Source organism: Odontesthes bonariensis, chromosome 22 (assembly GCF_027942865.1).
Source record: "Odontesthes bonariensis isolate fOdoBon6 chromosome 22, fOdoBon6.hap1, whole genome shotgun sequence".
NCBI classification, from domain to species: Eukaryota; Metazoa; Chordata; class Actinopteri; order Atheriniformes; family Atherinopsidae; genus Odontesthes; species Odontesthes bonariensis.
The window spans coordinates 6,139,682-6,164,933 of NC_134527.1; the positions used below are offsets into that span (position 1 = coordinate 6,139,682).

The 25,252-nt window shown below is 41.7% G+C and overlaps 1 protein-coding gene across 8 annotated transcripts in view; it reads right to left on the reverse strand.

Moving 5' to 3' along the window:
- Nucleotides 1-4,100: 4,100 nt before the first annotated feature.
- Nucleotides 4,101-25,252, reverse strand: part of grin1a (glutamate receptor, ionotropic, N-methyl D-aspartate 1a) — a 38,010-nt gene continuing 16,858 nt past the window's right edge. For 2 of the 8 annotated variants that reach the window (XM_075456596.1, XM_075456598.1), the window contains 14 exons: nt 24,290-24,376; nt 23,403-23,538; nt 22,963-23,090; nt 20,988-21,152; nt 20,035-20,153; nt 19,563-19,675; nt 18,997-19,145; nt 17,451-17,608; nt 16,726-16,887; nt 16,287-16,396; nt 15,777-15,922; nt 10,713-10,739; nt 9,803-9,913; nt 4,101-5,635 (listed from right to left, as the gene is read on the reverse strand). In XM_075456596.1, the coding sequence (XP_075312711.1) occupies nt 5,567-5,635; nt 9,803-9,913; nt 10,713-10,739; nt 15,777-15,922; nt 16,287-16,396; nt 16,726-16,887; nt 17,451-17,608; nt 18,997-19,145; nt 19,563-19,675; nt 20,035-20,153; nt 20,988-21,152; nt 22,963-23,090; nt 23,403-23,538; nt 24,290-24,376 (1,680 nt within the window). In that variant the 3' untranslated portion in view covers nt 4,101-5,566. Of the gene's footprint in view, nt 5,636-9,802; nt 10,089-10,712; nt 10,740-15,776; nt 15,923-16,286; nt 16,397-16,725; nt 16,888-17,450; nt 17,609-18,996; nt 19,146-19,562; nt 19,676-20,034; nt 20,154-20,987; nt 21,153-22,962; nt 23,091-23,389; nt 23,539-24,289; nt 24,377-25,252 lie in introns of those variants that run through there. The other 6 variants (XM_075456592.1, XM_075456595.1, XM_075456597.1 and 3 more) reach the window with 4 other exon arrangements.

The window sequence follows — 25,252 nt, forward strand, 5'->3', positions numbered from 1 at the left end:
TTTTTCTGGCCAGTTTTCTTTGGATGGACAGGGCATTTCTCAGGGGGGCAGTGTATAAATGTACAACATTTTTCCCCAACCATCTGGCAAACACCACCTTTCTCTGCTAATATCCAATCTAAAGCTTGTCTGTTCTGCCATCCTACTTGTCTCATGTAGTTGTTCTCCAAAGGCTGCCAGCCCTTCACTCGTGTAGTTAAGAATTCTCTGTTGGTTGTAGTATATGTAGTTAATCCACTCCACATTTTTGTTAATTGTGATCCACGGCAAAATAGACTCAAATCCAGCTGCAATCTCCCTGCGTGCTTTGAACTCAAAAGGAATCCCTCTCGGCTGCCCTATTGCATCCAAGTAAACGTGCCCATCCATGATGTAGTTACCACTAGATCTTTTAAAAATACAAAGATAAATCACAATAAAAAAATGATAAATAGATGAGTAAATCTAAGACAATGTATGTCAAGCATGTTGTAAAAGAAGACGTATGAATATAAAAATGAGAGAATGTTACAGGAAAAAACAAACAAACAAACAAGCAAGCAAAAAACAGAGAGATACAGTACATATAGTATTTAAGCGGGTTGTCATCTGAACAATTAAATCAGTGGTTGTCCTAGTTAACTTGATTCATGCAGCTCTGATTTTTCTTCCACATGTCTCAGAAAAGATTGCCAAATCTTATTGAATTTACCAGCTGAACCTCTAAGTGTTCATGTCCATCTTTAGGAAGATATCTGATGTGCAGTACATTTGACATTTGAACCATGACCTTTTCGTCCAAGAAATATTGCTGCAGATGCTGGGAGTGGGAAAAGGGGTTTTGAATTGCTGGACAGTGGCCTGAGGCCGCAGCATATTGTCAGTTGAGCAGTGTAGCAGCATGTGTTGCTGAGTGGTTCAACACACCAACATGATTAAAAGAGTTTCATAGATCCTACATTTCCCGATAAAGTTTGCTGCATTTAACAACTCAAGGTTGTTATATAGACTTTTTGATGAGCTGGTTATCACAGATGTTTATAATCAACTCACTGGAGTGGTTACTGGTGTGCACTGGTAATCCATATCAAATTTCGTTGGGAAAAGTTGCTTCTGTCGTGTTTTATTTGGCAGCTCGTTCATGCTCGCACTATTTTCTTAGCGGTGGCAGAGTAATATCAACGAACATCCAGTACAAAATGTCAAATAAAACACGACAGGAGCAACTTTTCGCCACGAAATTTGATATGGATTACCAGTGCACACCAGTAACCACTCCGGTGAGTTGATGATTTTGAAAATGGACGTTTATTGTGCTTTTACGGACCTTTCTGGACATGCGCATGACTTGCCATTCTGAAGCAGGTTGAGAAGAATCAAAATTAGGCAAATACCGGAGACAGCAGTAAACATCAAAAAAGCGGTGAGGGGGGTTCTAAAACATTGCAGACGACTCAGAAAAGAGGTTTAATGTTGAAAATACCGCAGTTCCCCTTTAATCACATGATTTCCCTGATTAATCACGATTAATCGCATTTGTACGCACAATCCAAAAATGAATCCAAAAGTAGTGTATAGCTTTTAGCATTTAGTTTTATTTTAAATGTGCTGCCATATGAATGAAAGTGCCATAACATTTGTTGTGCAAACACACTTTTAACATCAGCATCTTTCTGTAGTTTTTATGTAGAAGCCTCGCTCCACTGTCTGTTTCCTTGAATGACTTGCTGCTATCAGTTGTGTGTTTTGCCTTTAAGTGATATTTTAGACTGGAACTACTACGCTGAGAAGAAAATTCAACTTGGCAGTGTTTACAGATGACTTTGGTTCTGTCGACTCCGCCATCTGGAAGAACTTTAAAATGAAAATGGCCGAGTAAAAGTTCCGTACCCTTCTCCATGTTTGGTGGATCCGCCGATTACTTTCTTTTCCTGTTCCGCAGCAGACAGCAACAGACTTTTACAAAATAAAAGCCTCTGAGCAACAGACTTTTACATAATAAAAGCCTGTGAGCAACAGACTTTTACAATAATAATATAGATAATAAAACCTGCGTTGATGCGCGATAAAATATTTATCAGCATTAAATAATTAGCGAGTTAACACGATAATAACAAGTTAACTCGCCCAGCCCTAATTTCTACATATATTTATTAATTTACATTTTTCTGAAAGAAATAGGATTTGGAGCCCCCTGTCTTCCTCTTTATCTCCCCTGTCATAACCTGTTCACATCCACGCAAGCCAGGATCCATAGATTTGCCCAGTAACCTGATCATCATTTGGACTAATTCCCTACTAGCCTTCGTGCCTGCTCACCTTCGGCTTCCTTCCTCTCCAACCCCTGCTGCAGCATCACAACCTAGTCCCTGGAGGCTCTTTAATCACCCATCTGGTTCCCGATCTTTCACTTTCACATACTCTGCTGGGATTATCCGTCTCAACAAGTCGTTGTTACTGCTGCTGGCCATGGTTGGATCCTGCTCAATAGTTCCTGAACTCATCTCTTCAATTTGAATTCTATTAAATCCATTACCCTTACTTCTGTGTCACTGGCCTTCATAGTCCATCATTCTGAGCTGTCACAGAAAACCATTTTACTCTATTGTTGAGTTGGACAGTAGTTCATTGATTTTCTGTTCAGAATTTTTTTTGGGGGCACAGTCACAATTCCATGATGCAGTTGGATTGAGTATTTAATGCAAGTAAAGGCCAACCTCATCCCTTACATCAGTATGTAAATTTATAGGTCTACTACATCGCATTAAACTGAGTCGCAACTAGCTCACTAGCTGTCTTCATCATGGAAATGTGTCTTCCTGAGATGCCAGAATATTGATTAATTACTTTTGTGAATGAAACTCAAATACAGCATCACTGTAGATGTGGCAAAACAGCCGAGAGAAGTACATCTATGCTGGGTGGATCGATGAGCCAGGTTGAGGATCTTATACAAGCTGCTATCGACTTGTATGAGCACGTAGTGGACTTGCACATTGTGGGATAATTTTATGAAGAGCCAGGGCTGCAGAGGTGGATTGACGTTGTGCAGACCCTGGATGATGGAGGGCTGAGGATCACCACCAACACCTGCCTCATTTTTACCAGCAAGATTTACAAACCTTTCCAGGGTACATTTGGGATTTAATGGATTTGAATAAATTTAGGGACACACTGCTGGACTGAGTCTCGGCCTCCCTCATTGGTGTGTTCACCTTGTACTGATAGTGCAGCTCAATCCTTGGCAGAACCTACCGTGTGAATAAAGGTTGCATAAAATTAAACTATGTTACAAATTTAGTCAAAAGTTGTAAGGTAGACAAAATCTTCAATATTTTTGGTGCGCATTTGGGATTTCACATCTAAGCAGTTTGCTTCGCTTAAAATGAGGTTTGTTTGACCCGTTTGTGCAATTTAATTTGAGCTAATCTGAGATCTGTCAGTTGGGGTATTGTGCAGATTCAAACTTTAGGGAAAGTCCACATATTCAGGTCACAAGAGATCTGAGAAAAATATCCATGCACAGGACATGTCTACCTTTTCTCTTCAGCCTTATCACTCCTAACTTTTTTTTTTCTCTATTCATGGTTCTCTTATGTTTAGCATGTTAAATCAGTGTGGATTTTCAACATTCACTCACATTTTTTAATCCTAAGAACAGGCTTGCTTGATTTGAACAATATCGGTATATTTTATTTACAGTTGTATAAACCAAATGATTCAATGTAAGATATTCACTCGGAAAGGTAAGAAAAGCAAATCAATCCTCCCTTAAGGGTTTTTTAATGTGCATCTGTGTATATGTTTGAGTGCATGGGTTGATACATGCCTGTGTATTTTAATTGTGTGAATTAATAACTATAGTATAAGACATTCTCAGCTGCAGTCACAATACGAGTGCAGGATAACCTCCTCATACACAGAACCAGATTGTATTTACATTTCATTCACTTTTAAGTGCCCCATACAGCTCAGCTAACCGTACATGTCAACAGCTTACATCCAAAACAAAATAAAGCACTGGTATTAACACATTAGCATGCACAGGCCTAAATGAGGGTATGATAAGCAGTCTCTTGGTTTTATGTTAGAAACCAAACTGTGTTTTCTGTGATCATTTAAATGTGACATGATAACGACATTTTATTTTCCAGTACATCGTAAAAAAAAAAATTAAAAAAAGATTTCTTTAACATTTCATAAAGTTGGTGTGTCTGAAAGAGGTTGTTGGTGTTCTGTAGCAGTTCATTGGTAAATCAGGTTTTTTTTTTTACCCTTATTTTGGGAGACCCCTCAGCATAAAGTGCAATGCAGTGCCAGACACCACAGAGGACATGATCTTATAAACAGCAGTAGTTTCTCATCTCCAGAAAATGGGAAAAGACCCGTTTTTGCAACCAACCACGACCTGGGCACAAGCTGAGCTGAGCTCAATTCACTCTGGTGCCTTCGTGTAAAAGTTCCCCAATGATGTGCAAGGGAGGAGGTTTTTCACGAAAGACAGAGTGCTGGTTGGGTGAAAAACCTGACCCCTTGATGCAGCCCCTTAAACACTGGAAAGGAGAAAGACTGCTGCTGCAGGAGAGAGGAAGAGAGAGGGCGTCCCCAAATACAAAAGCCTTGTGTCATGGCTGAACATCAACGAAAACAAAAAAAAAGCTAATTGATCTATAATTTCTCATGTCACTTGCTCATCTCTTGCAAACAAATATAATTAAAACTTTAGTAAGAGCTCAAACTTTAGTTAAGACTCAAAATAAGTGCCTTTGGCAGGTTAGTGCAAGATTACCGAGGGAAGATACCGTTTGAACATTTACAGAATCTGCTATATATAGCCTACAAAATGACAATAATCATTATAATCATTCTTCTACATAAAGCTCTTATTCATATACAAGCACACACATGCTTTCTTCATCTTCACCGGTAGACAAGGTAGCCATAATCTCACTTTCAGTGCTATTATAAGTGCTTCCAAATAACGAAATTTGATCTAAAAACCTTTAAGGTGTAGATAAAAACACAGTTCCTATTAAAAATAGCTCTTCTCAACTGAAGCTGACAGTACTTCTTGTATTGCACTCTATGTTGTTAAGAAATACTATTCCTGCGGCATCTAGGCCCTAATTGGAAGTGATATGTCAAGTCCAATAATTGCACCAAAACCAGTTGATCCATAAACTTAACCAAACTAAATCTGGCTCATTAAAAGCTATGCAGCTGTTCAGGAAATTGAAAAACATCAAATATTAAGGTTATGCGATTGAAAAGGATAAAAGAAGGTTAAATAAGTTAGCTTATAATATACAGAAGGAAAAGATTGTATATGTGAGTCAGATTGGGTTGTTCTGTGCATGCTCAGGGACCCTAAAAACATCTAAGACCGGGTAATGCTGTCTTAAAAAAAAAAAAAAGGTGCGAGTTCAGTGTAGTCAGCCACTTGTTCAGCAGGTAGTTTCTTCCAAACACCTGAAGCTTCGGCTTTGGCGACGAAGGGAACACGCAGTCCTCCCCCTTTGCTTCCTCTCGTCTCCCCTCGTCTCGTCTCCTCTCTCCTTTTGGAGCGAACCTCAGCGTCCCCCTCTTTTTACACCACAGTGCTGACAGACGGGTCCGACAAGTTGAGTTGGCCCGTGATGTCAGTGGGTGGGAACTGCTGCAGAGGTGAAAGAAAACATGGATAGGAAGGATGACGAGAAACACAAAAGATGGTGTCATTTCTTGTTTGTTCGGCAGCTTTACTTTTATCTAAACATTCACGTTTAATTTTTTCGAAAAGTCGTGATCATTTCCTGCACAAGTAGGAGGGCGCTCTAACCCCTCTCAGGCAGCCTCAAATTTAGCTTTAAGTTAGATTTTTCTTTGTGAAGCAGTTTGGTTGTGCCTGAAGGGGGTTAGTCGGGAGCAGGCAAGAGTCTCCACATCATTTACATTTTTAACTCCAGCTGCATGGCAGGGTGATCATTTCCCACCATGGCCAAAACGGACAGCTCATTTATCTGTGTGCAGTCATTTATATGCATGCGGAAAAGGCAGCTTCTCTAATTTTAGCAGCCCAGGAGGAAAAGATGAATTACTGACCAATTTCATATAGCTGATCTGCAAGGCTCTTGCATCCACCCTCCCCCTCCTCAGATGTGCTTCTTTAAAAGTGCTTTGAATTGTAGGCTTATACAGTGCTGAGAGTGGAAACAAAATCCCGATTTCATGCATTTGCTAAGTCTCTATGGCAATAGCAACTTGTTTTTGATGGAGTCTTTTCAGATTGAGGAGGCTGATTATAGACTTTGAGCCAAAAATATAAAAACCTGACGACACAATCGGCTGTTAGACATGGTAAATATTGTGAGCTAGAGGAAAAAGAAAAGAAAAGAAGAACAAAAAGCTTTGTGTGGAATTGTATGGTTTGGAACACAGTTGGATCGGGTGGATTAAATCGTCTGTGTTCTATTTACAGCTGAACATGCCAATCATAATCCTGACAAAGAGTTCTGTGTGGAAAAATCTGTTTAATAGATCCAACATGCAGCTAAGCATCAGATTATAGATTAACCGAAAGACGAGGTGTGCCCATCTCATGTGTCATTGCCGTCTTTCTCATTCAAGCTAGATTTGACCATTTTGGTGCCTCTCATTGTGAGCTGATAAAGCCAATACATTCAAGCATTTGAGCTTTAGAAGCTGTTATGATGCAACTAACATGCTGACAGATGAAGCGACATCCACTCTGAAAACGTTCTTTTTTCTTCTTTTTTTTTTGAGTGAATGTCCTTCATCTCCTTGACCCGTGAGTTGCATCATCATGGAGCTTACAGCCCCCGTTTGGGTCTCCTCGTGTCTTGTACCTTGAGGGCCTGCTAACAGCACACCGTACTGGGGTCAAGTGGACCAGCAAAAGAGAGACACTTCACTGACATCACAACCACAGTTAATGCTTATCAAGCTACTTATTACAATACGACTATGGCACATCTACAGATAGAGTTTCTACTTATTCTACATCTATGACAGTTAAAGTAATTGGCATGCTTGCAGAGGGAGAGAGGAGCAGTGTGGCATGTGGGTGAGGGACACTGACACTCAAGTCCATTGATATCCATTAATATAAAAGAAGAACATTGATATAAAATCAAAATAATGGTCAAAGATTGACGATGGTAGGTCTTTTTAATTAGATTATCTCTCTTTGGTCACACTGAATCCTGTTTTTTGTTTGTTCCTCTGGGAGGCTTTTTTATTCTACTAGCGCTCCCAAACCAGTATCCAAACCCTCATAGAGACATAAAAACAATAGCAATCCCGCTCTTCTTTTCTTGAAACAAAACCGATTCTATTGCGAAACTGCCAGGGGGGAAGAGGTGAAGGTGGTTTACTTCAGTGCAGAAACAGCCGTAAAAAGAAAGTTAACACGAGAGAAAGAGATACAGAAATTCAAATAAAAACACAATTTCTTTTTGCTTTACTTTTTAACCAGTTAGCCTAACCAGCAAAGGCTACATCTGCCCTGCGAAACATATCCCAAACACAATGTTAGTACAAAAGGCTTTCTTTGCTGACTCCAGAGTTTGGTGCTGTTTTCACTTCTTTTACAGAGGTCCCAGCCAGATTTGGTCCAGCAGGGGCAGCTGGGTACAAAATGACCACAGGTGGTTGCTTTATCAGAACACTCCAAGCTTGTGCAGCCCATTTTCCCAATCACAACGAACGGGGCTTTACGACTCAACTGTGAAGGAATACAGAAAACCTGACACTCTCATTGTGCTGCAACAAAAGTGTCAAGCATAGTCACAGAAACTGTGTGAAAGAGAATGAAGGCCGCCTAAATCAAGCCTTTAATCTTCTTAACATGTCAATAATGTATTTTTTCATAGTTTACAGGACATATCTTGAGATAAATCATCCAAATCTATGGAAAGACAAAAGGATCATAGTTTGCCAGCTTACCTTGCTGTTTAAAACGCCACCTGGTGTTTAAAGCGGCAGTAGGCAACTTTTTTTTAGTCATATTAGCTTGAACTGTCATGGGATTCTGGAAGTAGAATATTAAATAGGCTGTTTAGGAAAAATAACGAAATCTGTAGCTCCCTCTGAAGCCTGTAATCATGCTTACAAAAACCGAGCGCTCCCGGCTGTTTTTAACCAATCAAGTTACGGTGGAGGAATCCTACCTGTCAATCACAGCTTGTGCACACGCTGCTGAGCGTGAGTCTGCCCCAGCTTGTGTGCGCTCACACTGGTGTGAACTCACGTGCACAACCTCGTCCACAGAGGGGGAGGGGTTTGGGGGGCGATTCGGAGCTTGTTAGAGGTTGGGGGAGGGACCTGAAAGTTGTGTCAGTTCGAATTTTCCGACTTTAGACTCGCAATTTTGAAAACTTGCCTACTGCAGCTTTAAATACTGCCATTACAAATGCCACTAGGCATTTAAAAATTGTTTTGTGGCATTTTCAACTGCGTTAATTAACCACCAGGTAGTATTAAATTAAGTATTGGGGGCATTTTAAAAAGTCAAACACATTATGATCCTTTTGGCTTGAAAGCCGGCTCCAAGCTTTTAGCTAGCCAGGAGCCAGTCGATATGTGCATTTCTGATTTTATAAAAAGTAATTGAAAGTGAATACACTACCATCCTGATACTTACATTTACATACGACCTAGTATAATTTAGTTTCCTCTATACGAGGTAAGCAGTGATCTGCTGGCAGAAGGAGATATGGGCTTGGCCAGATTAGCATTTTCATAGATTACCACTCGCTGAATGGGTAAAACTTTATAGAATTGTATAACGCCAATAAGTAATAGAGGATTGATAACTGCTGGAATGAAAAAACAAACTTATGCTTGCCTTGTAACACAGTGAGAGTCTAAGGTTTCACAGACTTTGTCACCTCGTTAGAAACAATCATTCAAAGATGAAAGAAACTGTCGTCATCACCTAAAAATATACCCTGAAAGAGGCATGCACATTTCATACCACAAGGACACTGGAAATTAAACAAGAGTTATGACAAAGAAAATATGACAAAGCAAAACGTAAACTTATTAATAGAAATCCATGAGATTAATCCTGAAATAGACATGGTTGGTCAATAAAACAACACATTGGTTATCTTCTCGGGAGGACTGGCCATGGCGACCACCTTGAAAATGGATTTTGGAAAAAGATGACAGAACACCAGCGCATGCTTGTCAAAACATAAGCAAACCAACAGCGGAAGTGCAGGATCGGTGCAAAGAAACAATGGATATATACAGGATCAAGCAGTCAGAACAACAGGACATGATTTGTAAATATATAAACAGATACACGCTCATATACAGTACGCACAAACCACAACTCCACCACCAAAAAGAGGACACAACTGCCAGAATCTACGTCCAAACCAGAGGCAGGAAAGAAGAGCAGCCCAAGACAAAACACCACTGGCAGACTCCTTTCTTTTGTCGCCCCTCTCCTCTAAAAGACTCCCGTCAAAACCTCGATATATATTTATATATGTACCCTGGACACCTGGGACGTTCCCTTCCAAAAATCAGGGCCAAGCTCCTTGCCTGACCTGAGATCCTGTTCTGATAACCTCCTGCCTGTAGAGGAACTATGACCCCTTAATGGTGATGGCTGATCGATGGTGAAGGGACAGACACTTGGCGAGGCGCGGAGCCACGTGGAAATGAGTGAGTTGAACATGGCACTCTTTCGTGGTCGGATATGGGGATGTAAACAGAGAGGACAGAGAGAAGAAGGATGAAACTAGAGACAGAGAAGGAGAGAAGGGAGAAGGAGGAAGAAACAAGGGAAGTTGTTGCTTCTTTTTCCTCTTACCGTGTCTTTGGAGGACCTACGTCTCTTGATGCTGGAGGCCAGGGTGGTACTGATGGACCTAAAAGAGGCTTTCTTTTTGGGGTCGGGCTCTGCTCTACCACTTTTCCTATCCTAAAATGAATATATGTAGAAACATTATTTATGCTCTATGGGCTGGGGTGATAACTGTGCTTTCAGCCTCACCCCATCTCTCTCCTCACCACCAAAACCACCAGCACCCATCTCCTCAGTAAACGATCTTATTCTTTATTGTCTAATTATTGGGAGGGTCCGTATGACAAAAAGACTACATCATTTTGGAAGTGTAATAGGCGAAAAGAGGGAGGAAGAAAGGGATAAAGCTTGTTAGATGTGAGCGTGGAAGTAGTCTCATCAGTCTGATATGAGGGCGTTCGTCTACATTTTATGCAACATTATCACACTCTGGCTGCACAGGATGGCACAGTAATCCCTCAGAAATGCGCTCACACATTCACCCGACCCCTAGAAATGCATTGGAATGGGTGATGACTAGTAAAGATGTCAGTGGGTGTGAAACTTATGTTAGACTACTTTAAGTCATCTAAGATATTCGCCATCGCCTGAACACACACACTTCATCTCCACACACAAGCAATCTCAAATTTGATGCGTCAACCAAACATGCTAAATATGACTTAAATGAAGTTTCTACAATCTACTCTGCACTCGGTTCTGCCACATGACAGAGCTCTGGAGAACAATGCATACCTGTCAAAGTAGAAGTCCAAACGTTTAAAGCTAAAAGGTGCAGTCTTTACCATTTCCTTACAAGATGGCAAGCCAGTTTGGTGCCCTCCCTCCCTCAGAGTGCCCCACAGCTACTCTCACAAAAACCGCATTATTTGTGTGCAAAAAGAGAAGCAAAAAACTCATATTAAGGTATTCTTACATCCTGAGTCTCTAGAGAGGAAGAGGGCTGCATAGGGGGAAGAAAAGAAAAGTAAAAATAAATTTCCATCCACCTGATTATTACTTTAAAGAAGAGCCTTAAGCAAGGGCAGATATTGCTTTAGAAAAGAAAAATAAACTAGCAAAGCAAACATCCACATCCAAAGCCAGGCAGGTATAAAAAAAACTGAGAAGCTACGTATCAGATGCCACTAAGGTGCATATCAAAGAGGGAGAACAATAGCGACAAAAGTCAGAAATTGAAGCCCATTTAAAGTCATTATACCTTAAAACAGGTATAATGGAAATTCACCCCACACACACAAGGGAACGGGATGGAGAATGGCATAGGATAAAAAAAACGACAGAGCTGGGAGGATCGCCCACAGAGGAGCAAACCCTGTAATTATTGCTGTAATTAAAGTGCAAGAAAGAAAAGATTTGCAGTCGTCCTGTCACTGATTTTGTGATAATATCAGCAAATGGTGGCTAAAAGAAGCTACTTCTAAAAGAAAGGGGAAAAAAAAGAAGAAAAAAGCACTCTAAGATGGATGCTGATAAAGAATAGGTGGTGGATAGTTGAGTTGCAGCAGCAGGGGGAGCCCGTTCAGGTGGGCAGGGGCAGTGTGGTGTGAATTTCAACATGCCAAAACATCTCATGGATGGAAGGGAGGGATAAGGGAGGAAAACATAGAATAATTAAACACAAAACAAATAGCACGACAAATAAATTCTGGCCAGCACTGGCCCCGCAGTACATCCTTATCATCAGGTCACATGACTTGGCTCTTTCAGGACACATTTGCACCACCATCGACCACGCCAACCAGCACTTTTCTCTCGATCCCCTGACAATATACATTAAATCAGGTGGAGAGCAGGCGTGGGTAATAGTGGGCTGAGGAGGGACTGGTGAGTGACATTACAGGATTTGTTGCAGGTGAATAACGAATAGATTATTTTTCCTGTTGGAAGATGACATCTCATGTTAGTAAATGGTTAGTAATGCAGTGCATTGGTATTGGTTCAGGAAAAAATCAATGCCCAAGTGACGTCAGCTCCCTTGTTTTAACCTTTATTTTCCTCCGTTTCTTACTCGTCTGAGACTGCAGGAGTGCAGCCTGGCCGCTCTGAGCCCTGATGAGGTGCTGCGTGAGCGCAGTCCCGGCCATGCTGGGCATGCTGAACCGTCAGATGAAGCGAGGGATGGGACTTGCACAAATGCACTGCGACCGTCTGTCTCACGTTGGAAATGGAAGTGAACTGCTGTGGCGCAGCATCACTATACACCGTAATTGTTGTCATCACGCAGAGGGGCTTTGTGAGCCTTAGTTGTCGCCCCAAAGCGACGCCAGTTTTAGTTTTGTTCAGATAGTGCACCTCTGAGTAACATCTGCTTGAAAAGGGGAAGCTAAAAGCTAAACGTGTAGCCTCTCAGTGAAGTGGTCATCCAAACTAACAGCTCCAGAGATGTTACCAGTGATGTAAAACTTTTACTGTGTAAATAAATCTATACATTAATTAAATAGGAAGAATTTTCAAACAATAGTACTAAAGTCATAGAAAGCCTATTTTTAACATGGTACAAACTTGATTGCGCTTGATTTTTGCGATGAAATCATTGATAGCTAATTATTTGGGCAGTGGAAGCCTGTAGAAACAAGCTGTTAACACAACAATAACACTTTACACTGTCAGAGATGAACAAGCAACAAGTGTGGAGCATATCTTACCTACCCAAATACTTTTGGTTCCCATGTTTTATGCTTTTAAGGTGACATATTAAGCCTTGTTGTGCCCGATTTTTTGTGGTCTTATTGAGATATATGAAACAGGCTTTGGTAAAAAATACCTGCTGGTTTAAGCACAGTGGCCCTCGTCCAACCCCTTGAACAGTAGTGGACTAAGATGTAGTAATGCATGTGTACCAATAATGTACCAATAATTACTGCGTTTAAACATTTAGTAACATCATTCAACAGTTGTACTTGTCAGACCTACTTCTTTGTCAGAAACAACTGTAATATTATACCTAGAGAGGTACAGAGGTGCTATCTCGAATGTATGTTTTCAGGCACTCTGCCACTGCAGAATTGTTGGTTTTGTTTTTCAAAGTTAATTAGTTTACCTCACTTCCCTGCCTTCCGTATAGTACATACAGTACAGCACGATCCTTGTTTGGCATAACTTCATTCAAGTAAAACCGTGTTACTAGCAATAATCTGTGCGATTTAGTTGCAACGACCTTTGAATCATTAATGACGGATTAGGACACATGAAGCCTGTGGAAAGAACCTAAACACAAAACACAAAGCTGACGTGTTGTTTTCATTTTAGCTAAAAGGAAACAAAAGTTAGAAAATGTCTGTGAGCAACAGAAACAATATTAGTATTCATTGAGATTCATACCTGTAAACATTGAGTAAAGTTAAGTTTAAAAATCACTGTTCTTTTAGGTCTGTTGTGGTGATCACTACTACTAAAATAAATGTGTGTTTTTGAGAATTAAATGCTCATCTATTTTAACCAGCTATAATACTTTGGTCAGTGGGTTATTGTTATGTTCGTAGATTTTTTTGCCTTGGTTTTTTACCATTACTACCAGGTTTCCTTTGTTCCTTGTCAGATCTTCATCACCGTTTGATGTTGTGTATAGTTGTTTTTCCTCTACGCCAGGTCTTGTTTTGATCCTGCCTCACTCGTCACTGTATTTTGGATTCATGTTTTTGGACATCCTGCCCCTGCGGCACTTTTTTTTTTTTTTTTTTTAAATCTGTTTACTTCACTTGTCGGCCTCTCGTCTGTCAGCCTGCATTTGGGTCCTCCACTACTACACATACGTAGTCACTTGTGGAAACAAGAAACCCTAATAAAGGAAGGTCATAAAGATTTATATCATTCTTAGAGGAGAATAAGTAAGTTGATCCCCTCTACATCTCTGCGGCCACAGTTTCTTAAAGCAGGACGTAGTCATGCATGAGCAGAGCACTTTTACGCCTTTGTAAACAACAGTGCATCCTGCACAGAATGAGGGCTTTACTGCATGAGCAGACTTAGTCAGATGTGCACGTTCTCTGAAATTATGTTTACGTTTGAAGGCGTGTGGATGCACATTTCTCCACAGTGCTTTGTGAGATACACAAACCTGAGGCAGTATAAGCACATAATTACATGTAACACACATACAAGCAGTCAAAATGATACCGACGATGAGTCTGCAGATTTCAGTGCTGGCTGTACTAAGGAAGGAGGAGGCCGCATAAACTGTGATCCAAGGTTTTCTATCGTGGTGACTTTGGGTGTTACGTGATCAAGTCGTTATTTTTGGTTCATGGAAATTGGATCACGCAGAGTAATCAAATCGGCGCAATGAAATAATATAAATAGAATCCTGACTAATATTCATGCGGGCTCCCTCAGTGTCAGAGCAGTGACGATTACGTGTGCCTGTTATTCTAAGCTGTAGGTCCAAAAGTGACGGTCAGAGGGCAGGATGAGCACACATGAGCCATCTATGTTCAGCGGTGCAGAAAAACTTCACTTCACATCCTCACTGACAAGGATATAAATTTCACTGGTCTGCAGGCAGTCTAACGCGACCCTCTCCTTTCTCAGTAATGCCACCGGGCAAGCGTTCGCCTGCTGTATGCGCCTAAAGAGCATACATCCATATGAAGACACTCACAACAATTGCATACACTTGTCAGTTTGATGGCAGACACCCATTAGAAGGACACTGATTTGCTGACAGGCACTTGTGATCTTTATACTGTACCTTCCTCCTGCCCTGCTGTCTCTTTTAAGCAGGGACAAACAGTTGGTTCGAGGCTTACATAGGGATAGCGGACACTCTGCCGGGGGCCACATCACAGACTCAACAGTGTGATCAGGCCATTAAATGTGGAAATTCTGCACCCCGAAGCTATTCAATCAGGGTGTGAGTGTGAAACTTTGACAAAGAGGTGGCGAGGTGCCTCACAGCTGTACTGATTGCACTGGAGAACATGGGCCGATCATATTCTTGATTGGCTAGGCAAATGTACTCGAAGCTTATCCTTGATTATTGCCGAAATCAGGTCACTCAAAATTAAAAAAAAGAGAAGAATCTAATTTGTCTTGTGCTCCCAGAGCTTGTCCTGAACCATAACTGATGCTCCATTCAACTGCATTTTAAAATCATATGCATTTCTTTTCATCTGTGTGAACTGACCCTTTAAATTGTCAATCGTTTTAGAAAGGTAGAGTCCTATGAAGCTTCCAGCATGCATATTATTCTATCTCATATATTAGTGCCTGCATTATTGACACTGTAGTATACTGTAGCATTGCACCATAGTGTGCTGACCCTACTGGGAGGGTCACTGCTCTATGACTATGCCAGGGCATTGATTTAGCTTTTGTATGTTTAGCTCTTGGCTGTTATGTGACTGAGTGGAAAAAAAAAAATCAATGACGGTATGATCAAAGCATCGACACTACTGTAATATCTGTTTACCGATTATGTAATGTTTCTGGCAGGGCATTAGTTTATATTTACGGTCTTTTCTTGTATCCATCATATGACCTTATGAAGCATATAGTGCCACAGCAGCATCTTATAACTATTAGTTCATGCCATGGACGAAGGTGGTGGAGTTTTAACTCGGATATCCATCATGTTAGAGGGTCACAAGGCTGCTTATTTTATTGTTACTCTAACAGCGAGCGGTGACATGGGAGTGGAAATGGCTCTGCTACATACTAAAGAGGGTGTCTCAGTCACCGCTTGACTCCCAGAGGTCTCCTTAGTGTCCTGCAGGCACACACAAGAGATATGGGTGCGGTTGGCTCCTGGAAACCATTAAGACCCATAAGGTGGCCACTCAGGATGCCATAAATCAAATATAGGTATCAGTTTCTCCTTTGGTTATCTGGTGGTCTGAGCGCTACAGATGAGTTAAAAGTTCCAGAGAATATGTTGGGAGACAGTTAACCAGCTTGAGAGAGGGGGCTTTGATGGCTCAATTTTAATCTGGTTAAGGCCTTTCCATCCTGGGTGTAAGCGGGCATAGGAGATCATTCCTACCTGTAAGTTCTTCCGCCAAACATTGACGGCCGCAAAGGCTAGCTGCATCTGCTTCCTGCGGGCGTCTTTATGGCGCTTATAGGCGATCTCAATAAAGATGAGGAAGATCCCTGCCGCAATGCCTCCAGCGACCAGCATGAAGACTCCTGTTAGGGGTGGACAGACGTACAGAAACAGAGCAAGGACAGAAACATATGAGCAACTGGTCTACAATCCCGCCGCTCCCACTGAGCATGAAGGCATGGTCTGCGTGTAATGCTCAGTGGTCGCCCCTCTTTTCTTAACCAGCTCTCCTACTGACGACAGCGGCTGCAAACCACACAGTATCAATAGAAGACCATGTATGCACAAAACCACAGCACGTGATATTGTACTGGACACAGAGCACCCACGCTGACACTAAAACAACGATATTGTAAAGGTATTGGACAAAAAAGGGCTACAGTACCTTACCACTGCAGTTTTTGTCCAATCACTTTTAACGCTTTTTCTACGCCATATGGACCATACCTGCCATGTTTTCAAAGGTGAGTGTGGCTGGGGCATTGCTCCTTGAGTCACACTCCTGGTATCTCACCCAGGTTTTATCTAGATCTTCCATGAAGCCGTTCTCATGAGAACTGCAGGGGGTTGGGGGTGGTGGGGAGAGAAGTAACAAAGTTAATACAAGTGCCTCAACTGACGGATCATTCGAGTCGCTCACTCCCAGACTGCAACATTAATGCAACAGGGACAGCTGGACAGGTGGACTTACAGACAGACATTAATCTGACAGAAACAAACAGGGCAGGAGAGGGGAGATACAAAAAGAGATGTGACATAAGGCAATGAATTGGATGGCTGTAAATGGTCAATACTTGACCATGAAATCATACTGATAACAAACCAAAAAAAAAAAGAAAAGAACGAAAGAAGTCATACGAGAAACGCAGCTTCTGCTGGGACAGACCTGAGAATGGCCAGGGACACATTCTGTTTCCAGGGGCTGTCCTTGCGCATGCCTATGCCAAAGCCCGAACGGAAAAACAGCTCTCCCGTGGTCACCAGGTCGCACTTCTGCGAGGCTTCAAACTCCAGCACCGCAGAGTCCCAGATGAAAGCATGCAGCTTGCTGTGGGGGAGGGGGAGGGAGGGAGGAGGAGGAGGAGGTAGGGAGGAGGAGGAGGAGGGGAAGGAGGGGGTTACGGTGCAACAGTACAATGATTTACATACACATTTATGGCTCCCACCCTTCTCTCTCTCTCTCTCGCACGCCAGAACGTGTGTGTCATTCAGCGATTACCAGCAATCTCTACCGCTGCTTACGGCCCAAATGAAATCCAATGCCAGATGGGTGAGGGCGCGTCCCCCATTGGATTCCATCAATCTCAAAGATGCTCGCCTGGGTGCAACCTGAAAAAGGGTGCTCCTGAACTCAACGTTAGCTCAACCTCACACTGGTGTCAGTGCTCACTGACACATCCACGCCTGCTACTCTCCCTAGAAGCTGTTTTTTGATCTGGGCGATGGGCCTGAGCCAGACGGAACATCGCAGTAAGACCTGCCACTTCCACCTGGTCCGGAGGTCCATTTTCGCCCCCCTGTGCTAACTGGGTTGGCCCTGTTCTATGTGCCTGACGGGTCAAGAAGCCGGCCGACACGTGCTCTGGCCGGCCCAGCCTGGCCGAGACTCACTTGTCACGCACGGCTTGGATAGCCTCAGCAGCACTCTCATAGTTGTGCTTCTCCATGTGGCGGTACATGGTGCTAAGCTCCACCTGTCGCCGAAAGTAGATGTCCACGGAACTTTGTTTCACCGTGGCATAGATGAACTTGTCAGATGGGTTTCTCAGCTGCACAGAGACAAAGACAGGACACCCGAGTCAAAACGTGAATAAATTCCACTAACTTCAATGCTACGGAAGCCCAGAGCAGACTTTTTTTTAATGGTTTTCTCGAAATAATGAGATAATTATGTCGTTATCTAACTCTGATAACGAGTTAATTTACCGATGGTTTTCGAGGCCACTTTTTCTCCCCAGTCCGCCCCTGTTTATACGTGTTTATATGTATTTCTGCCAAAGGTGTACCCATTTCTACCCCCCTTTCATTGAAAACTGAATAAAGTAGCCTGTGAATCAAACATGGAATGTGGAGCGTTGGTGAACAATTCTGCTGTGAAAATGCACAAAGCAAATCCTATGGAAGTTTTTCTGTGCCATCAGAGTTTGAATACGAATTTGTAATATCGAATTTTTACAGCATCAAAATCAGACTCTGAATTTGAAAAACCAACAGTGTAAAAAAAAATTCAGTGGAAAAAGAACCGGACTCAACATCCGGGTAAACATGGAGAAGCAATCGATCCCTGTCTCAATTCATCAGATCAGCTCAATAGATATTGAGTAATATCTATTACTCAATTTTATTCACACAAATGGCAAATAAAGTAAACTCACTCACCGAAGCACCGTCACCCGCGTTGGTGGACATGGCTGCTCTGTCCAATGGAGTGTAACTTGATTGGCTGCCGTTGGATGAATTGAGACAGGGATCGATTGCTTCTCCCTGTTTACCTGGATGTTAAGTCTGGTTCTTTTTCCACTGAATTTTTTTAAATTGAATTTTTTTCCACTGAATTTTTGGAAGTTGAATTTTTTTCCACTGAATTTTTGAAAGTTGAATTTTTTTCCACTGAATTTTTGGAAGTTGAATTTTTTTCCACTGAATCTTTTTTTTCCATTGTTGGTTTTTCAAATTCAAAGTCTGATTTTGATGCTGTAAAAATTCGATATTACAAATTCGCATTCAAACTCTGATGGCACAGAAAAACTTCAATAAAATCCTGCTGGTGTGACAAGCATTTCGTTTTCTCGAGATAACGAGTTACCTCGAGATAACGGCACCTCTCGTGCATCATTCGGTAACCATGGAGACGGCCTGGTCCCCTCAGCTGGTCACTGATGAAGCCGTCTCCTTAAATGACGCGGGCTGATATGAAAGTTATCTCTACAAGACAAACAAATTGCGAACACATAAAACACATATAAACAGAGGCGGACTGGGGAGAAAAAGTGGCCTCGAAAACCATCGGTAAATGAACTCGTTATCTCGAGATAACGACATAATTATCTCATTATCTCAGGAAAACCATAAAAAAAAAGTTTATACGTACCCCGTCCGCTCTGGGCTTCCGTATCGATCTCTAAAAATGAATAGATTGGTTTTTTTCATCCCCTACCCTCGGGTCGTTGATGCCGGTGATGCGCTCCTCAGGCCGGTCCAGCACCAGGAAGGCAGCCAGGTTGGCAGTATAAGATGCCACGATGATCATGGCAAAGCCGGCCCACACCATACCGAGGATTCTCGCTGAGAAGCTGCGCGGGGCACCTGTGTGATGAGTTTTCAGCTCAGTAAGTTACCCTCTCAGATTAGGTCAATCTTGTCGATTAGCCTTATCTTTGGTTCCAGTAACCTTGGAATACTGCTACTTCTGCGTTCTGCAATTATGTCATTATAAAATAAAAATAAAAATAAAAACAGAGATTGGGCAATTGACAAAAAAAAAAAAAAACATGACCTGCTAGAATATCATAAATAAAAAGGAAATACTTGAAGATAAATGACACAAGCAAAGGAAACACATAGAGCAGAAAACTTCACCAATGCTCGTTTATAAAAACAGAGAAAAATATGACGCAGAGGCAGCACCTGGAGCCTTAAACACCCTAGATGTTTGTCCATTTACAAAAGTAAAGAGTGACAGAATCACAGTGTTCTGCACGGGCACTGGCTGCTCTGTCTTACCTTCTCCAATTCCAGAGTTCAACAACACTCCCCAGGAGAACCACATGGCAGATGACAAGGTGAGGGCATCTTCTTCTTCTTCTTCACTGTTTACTTTAAATCTTCCAAATGGGCTAGAGGGAAGAAAGTGGGAGGGTTGCAGAAGATAAAACGAGAGATTGCTGAGATCCTGTGGGAGGGTGGAAAAACCCTGGCGGCCCCAGCCAAAGACGGGAACTAAACATGAGCGAGCGAAAGCAAGACGGAGAAAGTCCTGAGAAATAAAACAGGCTAAAGATGGCAGCACGGACACAGAGCGCTGGGATGATCAGAGCCGATCTTCACCTCTGTCTGCCACGTTGTCCACACCGAGGGAAGATCTGCAGTGCTCAGGCGTGCATGTACACACGCGCACGCACACGCACACGCACACACACACACACACACACACACACAGTGATCACGCATATGGACAAACAGGTCCCACTTGTACCTGAACCGGTCTAGAAGGTAAAGCATCACCGCCACCACGTGCACCGAAAGACCCACCAGCAGCCACAGCGTGCTTTGGAACGGCTGCATGAACGAGTCCAGCGTACTGCGAGGTATTTCCTAAACACACACACACACATCGGATACAGTTATCGTTTGATTATAAACATATTTGATTTTTGTATCTTATGGATAATTAGAAACGATCGAGAAAAACACACATTTGCTTCCATATCCATAATATTTCAGCTCGTAAACATTTTTTATCAAATGAATCTTACCAGACTGTTTTTCCACACAGTTTTTTCTTTGAAACGTTTCCAGGCACAGTTTCTATAAACGTGTCTGCATGGGATGAAATTCATAAACCTATCACCCCTGTCATTGTGAACTCAGGAGATGGCCTTTTTATTCTTGCCAGTAATATCATAATAACAACGGGCACATACAGTGTGGATGCAAAACTGCTGAAGATCTTTGTGTGCTTAGAGAGTTTAACTTGTGGAAATGAAATAAATCCAGTGGACATTTCAGGGAATTTAATGGACATAAAAAAGGCTAACAGCTATGGCTGAAAACTGCTACCATGGTTCTTTATAATCCAGTGCCTGTGGACCATACAGGAAGCTTAAGAGTGCATTTCTTTGTCATGTTGTCATTAACCTTGAATGTCTCTCATCCAAATTGGAAAAAATGAATGGTATCTTTGTGTGTTTTGACTATACAGTATTAAGTGTTTTCAAAGTTCTCTGATGAACCCAAAGTGCGTCGGCTATTACAAAAGTTGCATTTCTCAGTGCTTGCACGGAAGGAACCCCAACAGCTGGCAAAAAACTGGAATCTTGTAGACGCACAGTTGAGAAATCTTCCTTAAAGGTTTAAGTGTACCACAAGGGAACTTCACATGCAACTCCCTGGAGTTGAGTTGACACAAACAAGGACAGAATATGTTACCTTTTTAACAAGGATAGTGAGGCCTTGATATTTAAAGGGTTTGGAGAACTCGATGTACTGGGCTCGTTCGTTGTTTATAGTCAGCGGGGCAACAATCATGTCAGCCAGGCCCCCCAGGAGCTCTCCCATCATGCCATTCCACTCCTTCTTGTTACTGTTGTTCACCTGAATCGCAGAAAGGAAAGCGTTTACATGATGATCACTGATCAAGCTGCTGTCATGTGGACCACAGAACGTTTCCAGCCTTTCAGGATTTGGACAAAGCCAAGACGGGACACAAGTGCAGTTTGCTTCTTATAAATCAAAAGAGAGCCTCTTCTCTCTCTTTTTAAATATTTGTGTGCTGTTAACATCTGCGTTGACTGGTCGCACAATCAGAAGAACTCAGTTTAAAAAGAAACTTAAAAAAAAAATCTGTCATTCACTGCGCTAGTTTTAGCTTAAAAGAAATGTAACTATTAACTTACTACTTGTTTGTTAGTCTGTTAGCTTTGAAAAAACAGCAACTTTGTTCATTTGTACAGACAAACACAACAAAAAAAAAGTATTTTTGGTGCCACCCAGCATGAACTTTAAGGTAATGTATGTTTTGCAATGCAGTACCTTAACCAAATTAATGTCCAATCTTGACCAACTTTGTATTGTGCAAAAGAGTGACGGCACGATAACTAAATCCTAAAATGACATTTCAGAGGGAAGATACTGTGAAACATCGGTGACTGTCATGAGGAACTCCACCATTCAACCCGTCCAAGCTTCCAGTTGTGAATGTTACAACAATGACTTTGTGACTATATCATAAAATGCTACACTGTGTTCCTTTTTGTAGTTATTTTTATGTCCAGTTGCATGAAAAAAAAGGTCAAAAGTCACATCTGTGGACGCAAATCATTAGATTAAGACTATTTCACGTTTTTCTGCGGCCTGTGTGGTTGGATAACGGTAATGTGTTACCGTGCAAATGTGAAGGTAAGTTAGCTAAACTGGAACAACACACCTTTGTGAGTTAAACTAGTGTCAGCAAGTAAAACTTTTATTTACTGTATGGATATGACATAAAACGGCCATTTTAAGTTCTAGAATTCTACATTAAGGTGTCCCACTTGAGCTTTATAAAGTTGGGTTATATATAGCTGATTCCAGCATGTGTCCTATTTCACTCGCACAAACACAAACCCTCTCCCAGGGGCTTAGATGAAAATGAACGAGCCATGCGAAAACAAGAAGTCTTCAGTACGTAAATGATGTGTAAGATTGCGTCTCCCCATTTGCATGCACCACAGCACAGTTGAGGCAGCGATGCATGCAGTCTGGGAGTGGGCAACCAGTTCATGTCACAGAACTGGTGACAATCAGTGGGTAACAAGCATCTGATTCAGTCTCACTGGAGTTCTTGGCATTTTGTACCCTACGTGCAGTTGAAAAAAGGACACACTGAAGGAGTTTCATTTGCTAAGACTGTAAATTAACTGATCAGTGAGAAAGCTCTTAAGAATATTGAAAAAAGTAAGAACTGGAATCCAAGAACACAAATATTGGAAGCTGCCAATAAGTTGTACATTAAATATGCATTCCTTCTTTTTTATTTTGTTTTCCTCACTGCTTTTTTGGTGTTGATAATGTTCGAATGTGGTGACTACTCTGGTAATTAAAAAAACAACAACCTTTATTTACTCCTTTTTTTCAGACAGAAAGAATGAAACTGAAGTCAGAAGATTAAATCTTGGTGAAGAAAGCTGACTGAAAATATTTGAGTTTATGTTTGTTCTGTTTAATGATGTCAGGCTTTTACTGCTCTGATGAAATATGAATCCTTCTTTCCCTGTTAGATCTTCAAGTTGGTTTTATGTGATGTTATATGGACACATGATAAATAAGTTAGAGCGAATCCCCCGAACATTCATTCAAAATTGTGTGCATCCTGTATCTCATGCAAAAAGGATATGATAAATTAGACTTTAAACGTAAAACTAACCCGCTCTTGGGTTCCAAATTTTCCATCAGCCACCAGGTGGACCTCATAGGTAAAGTTCATGGTCATGGCCAACTTGATCAGGAGGTCAACACAGAATCCATAACAACACTGGGGTACAATTGGGCGTCCTGTAACAAAACCAGCAATTGTTGCAAGTTACAAACACTTCGGAGGAAATAGGTCAGATGTTTTTTGTTTTTTTTTCAATCCAAAGGCGGCGCACGCAGACTGAACAAAATGCGTGACACAATGGTTCACTCCAGACAACGCACAGCCACACAACACACAGGCAAGGCACGTCCAGCCCCCCAACAATCACGCATTCTGAATGGCTGCATGCATACATATATAGATACCTACTGCATATATATGTATGCATCTCCAGTGGTGGCGAGTGCGCTAAAAGCACATTGATATTATAAACGTCCCTGATGTGTTACCTGGGATGGTCTCATTGGGCCCAGTGCAGATAACCTTTTTAATTAAGACTCCATTTAATGTCATTTCCTCATGGCATGTTCCGTCCGGCTGAGTGGGTTTCACATAGACAAATGGCTCCTGGTGTATCGTCACTATCTACAACAGACGGGACACAGAGCTGTTTATCATGTACAAAGAGCAGGAGTCATCACAATCCCCATCAGTGTGGTAGAAAAGGAGACAAAAAATTAAGAATACACTGTTACACATGGTCACACAAAGACTGAAAGGTAAATTACTGATGAGGTCACAGAGAAGAGGCTACACTGGAAAAAATCAAAGTCTTACCAAGTATATTTGTCTCATTTCTAGTCAAAATATCTCATTACACTTAATTTATGACACAACTGCCTAACAAGTACTATTTCAGCCAGATATAGGGACTTGTTTGAAGACAATACATCTGGAATATCTTGTTAAATGAAAAAGTCTTGAATTGTTTTGAGTCACATATCATATGAAACAAGCTTTTTGTTGACATTTGAAGAGGTTTTTTAGCTAATTTCAAGATCACTTTTATCTCAAAAGTCCTAAATATCACATCTTATTTCAAGAAATCTTAACAAGCCGATTTTCACTGGTTCCATTGGCAGATTTTTTTGCTTATTTCAAGCAAAAACGTCTTGTATTTGTTGTTTTTTTTACTTATTTTTGGAGGGCCATTTTTTCCAGTGTATTTGCGGGTCTATGACAGATACGAAGGGATAAAAGCCTTTTTTGAGCACAGATTAACTTTACTCCCTGTGCAAGAGAAATGCTGGAGCACTGTCTAAGATCGGCCCAGGTCGGCACTATCTGTGCGTCGACATGACTGTCGCACTGCAGCAGCAAAGTGAAGGCAGCCCACCTTTAATCGAGTGGACATCTGGAAGCCTTGTGGTTTCTCAGTCTCTCCTCCGGGCCAGATGATCTTCCGCTGATTGTTCATCACCACCTGCAGGGAAGCCAAACACTTACAGTGTTATAGGAGAGAGCTGGCAGAAGGCACGCTGCTGATGAGACTCTAACACTGCGGGTAGGCATCACTAATGAGTCACCCTTATATAACCACAGCTCAGCAGTTCATTTATTTATTGCACCTACCTTTGAATTACGTATTTTTTACCTGAGGGGTTTCAGGAACTTGTTACTGTTGCAGCTATCATCGGGGGACTGAAATGCTGATCCTCGCAGACCTAAATATCTGTTTGGCCTATTTAAATTGCTACCATAAATATCATGATGAGCAGGCTTTTTGATAGCAATAGGTTTTCAAAATGACATGCCTCTTTATCAGCAGACGCAGCTTTCACACTGGAGCTGGACACCGGAGCAAACCCCATTTACTGGAAAAGGAATTTTGATGCTCACAGCACAGAGCAATTCTCCAAGCACGCAGTTAAGTCCAACCTCCACCTGTCAAATGGACGTAGTTTTTTTTCCCCATTCGCTCCCTTAGCTCTCTGTGCAGTCGTAGTAAATGTTGTGCTTGTAAAAAAAAAAAAGGAAAACATTGCTCATTCGGAATTCATATCTCAGGTTTGTGAAGCACATTTCAATTTAAAATAAACACGCAGCTCCTGTTTCCCATCTTGAGTTAAAGACAGATAACGACAGTCAAAAGCATCAGCCAAAGATTAACATGAGGTGTTGGCTTTGGTTGATGCCTGGTGTGATTTCAAAAGTTTGCTTATTCTTCAATGTGGCTTCCAGCGTATTCTGCAACATTTTGCATCTAAAATGGACAAATATCCAGTTTCTCAGCAGTGGGAGAGCACTGCCCCCCCCCCCCCCCCCCGTTGGGCTTGTTAGTCTTATTTGAGATAAAATG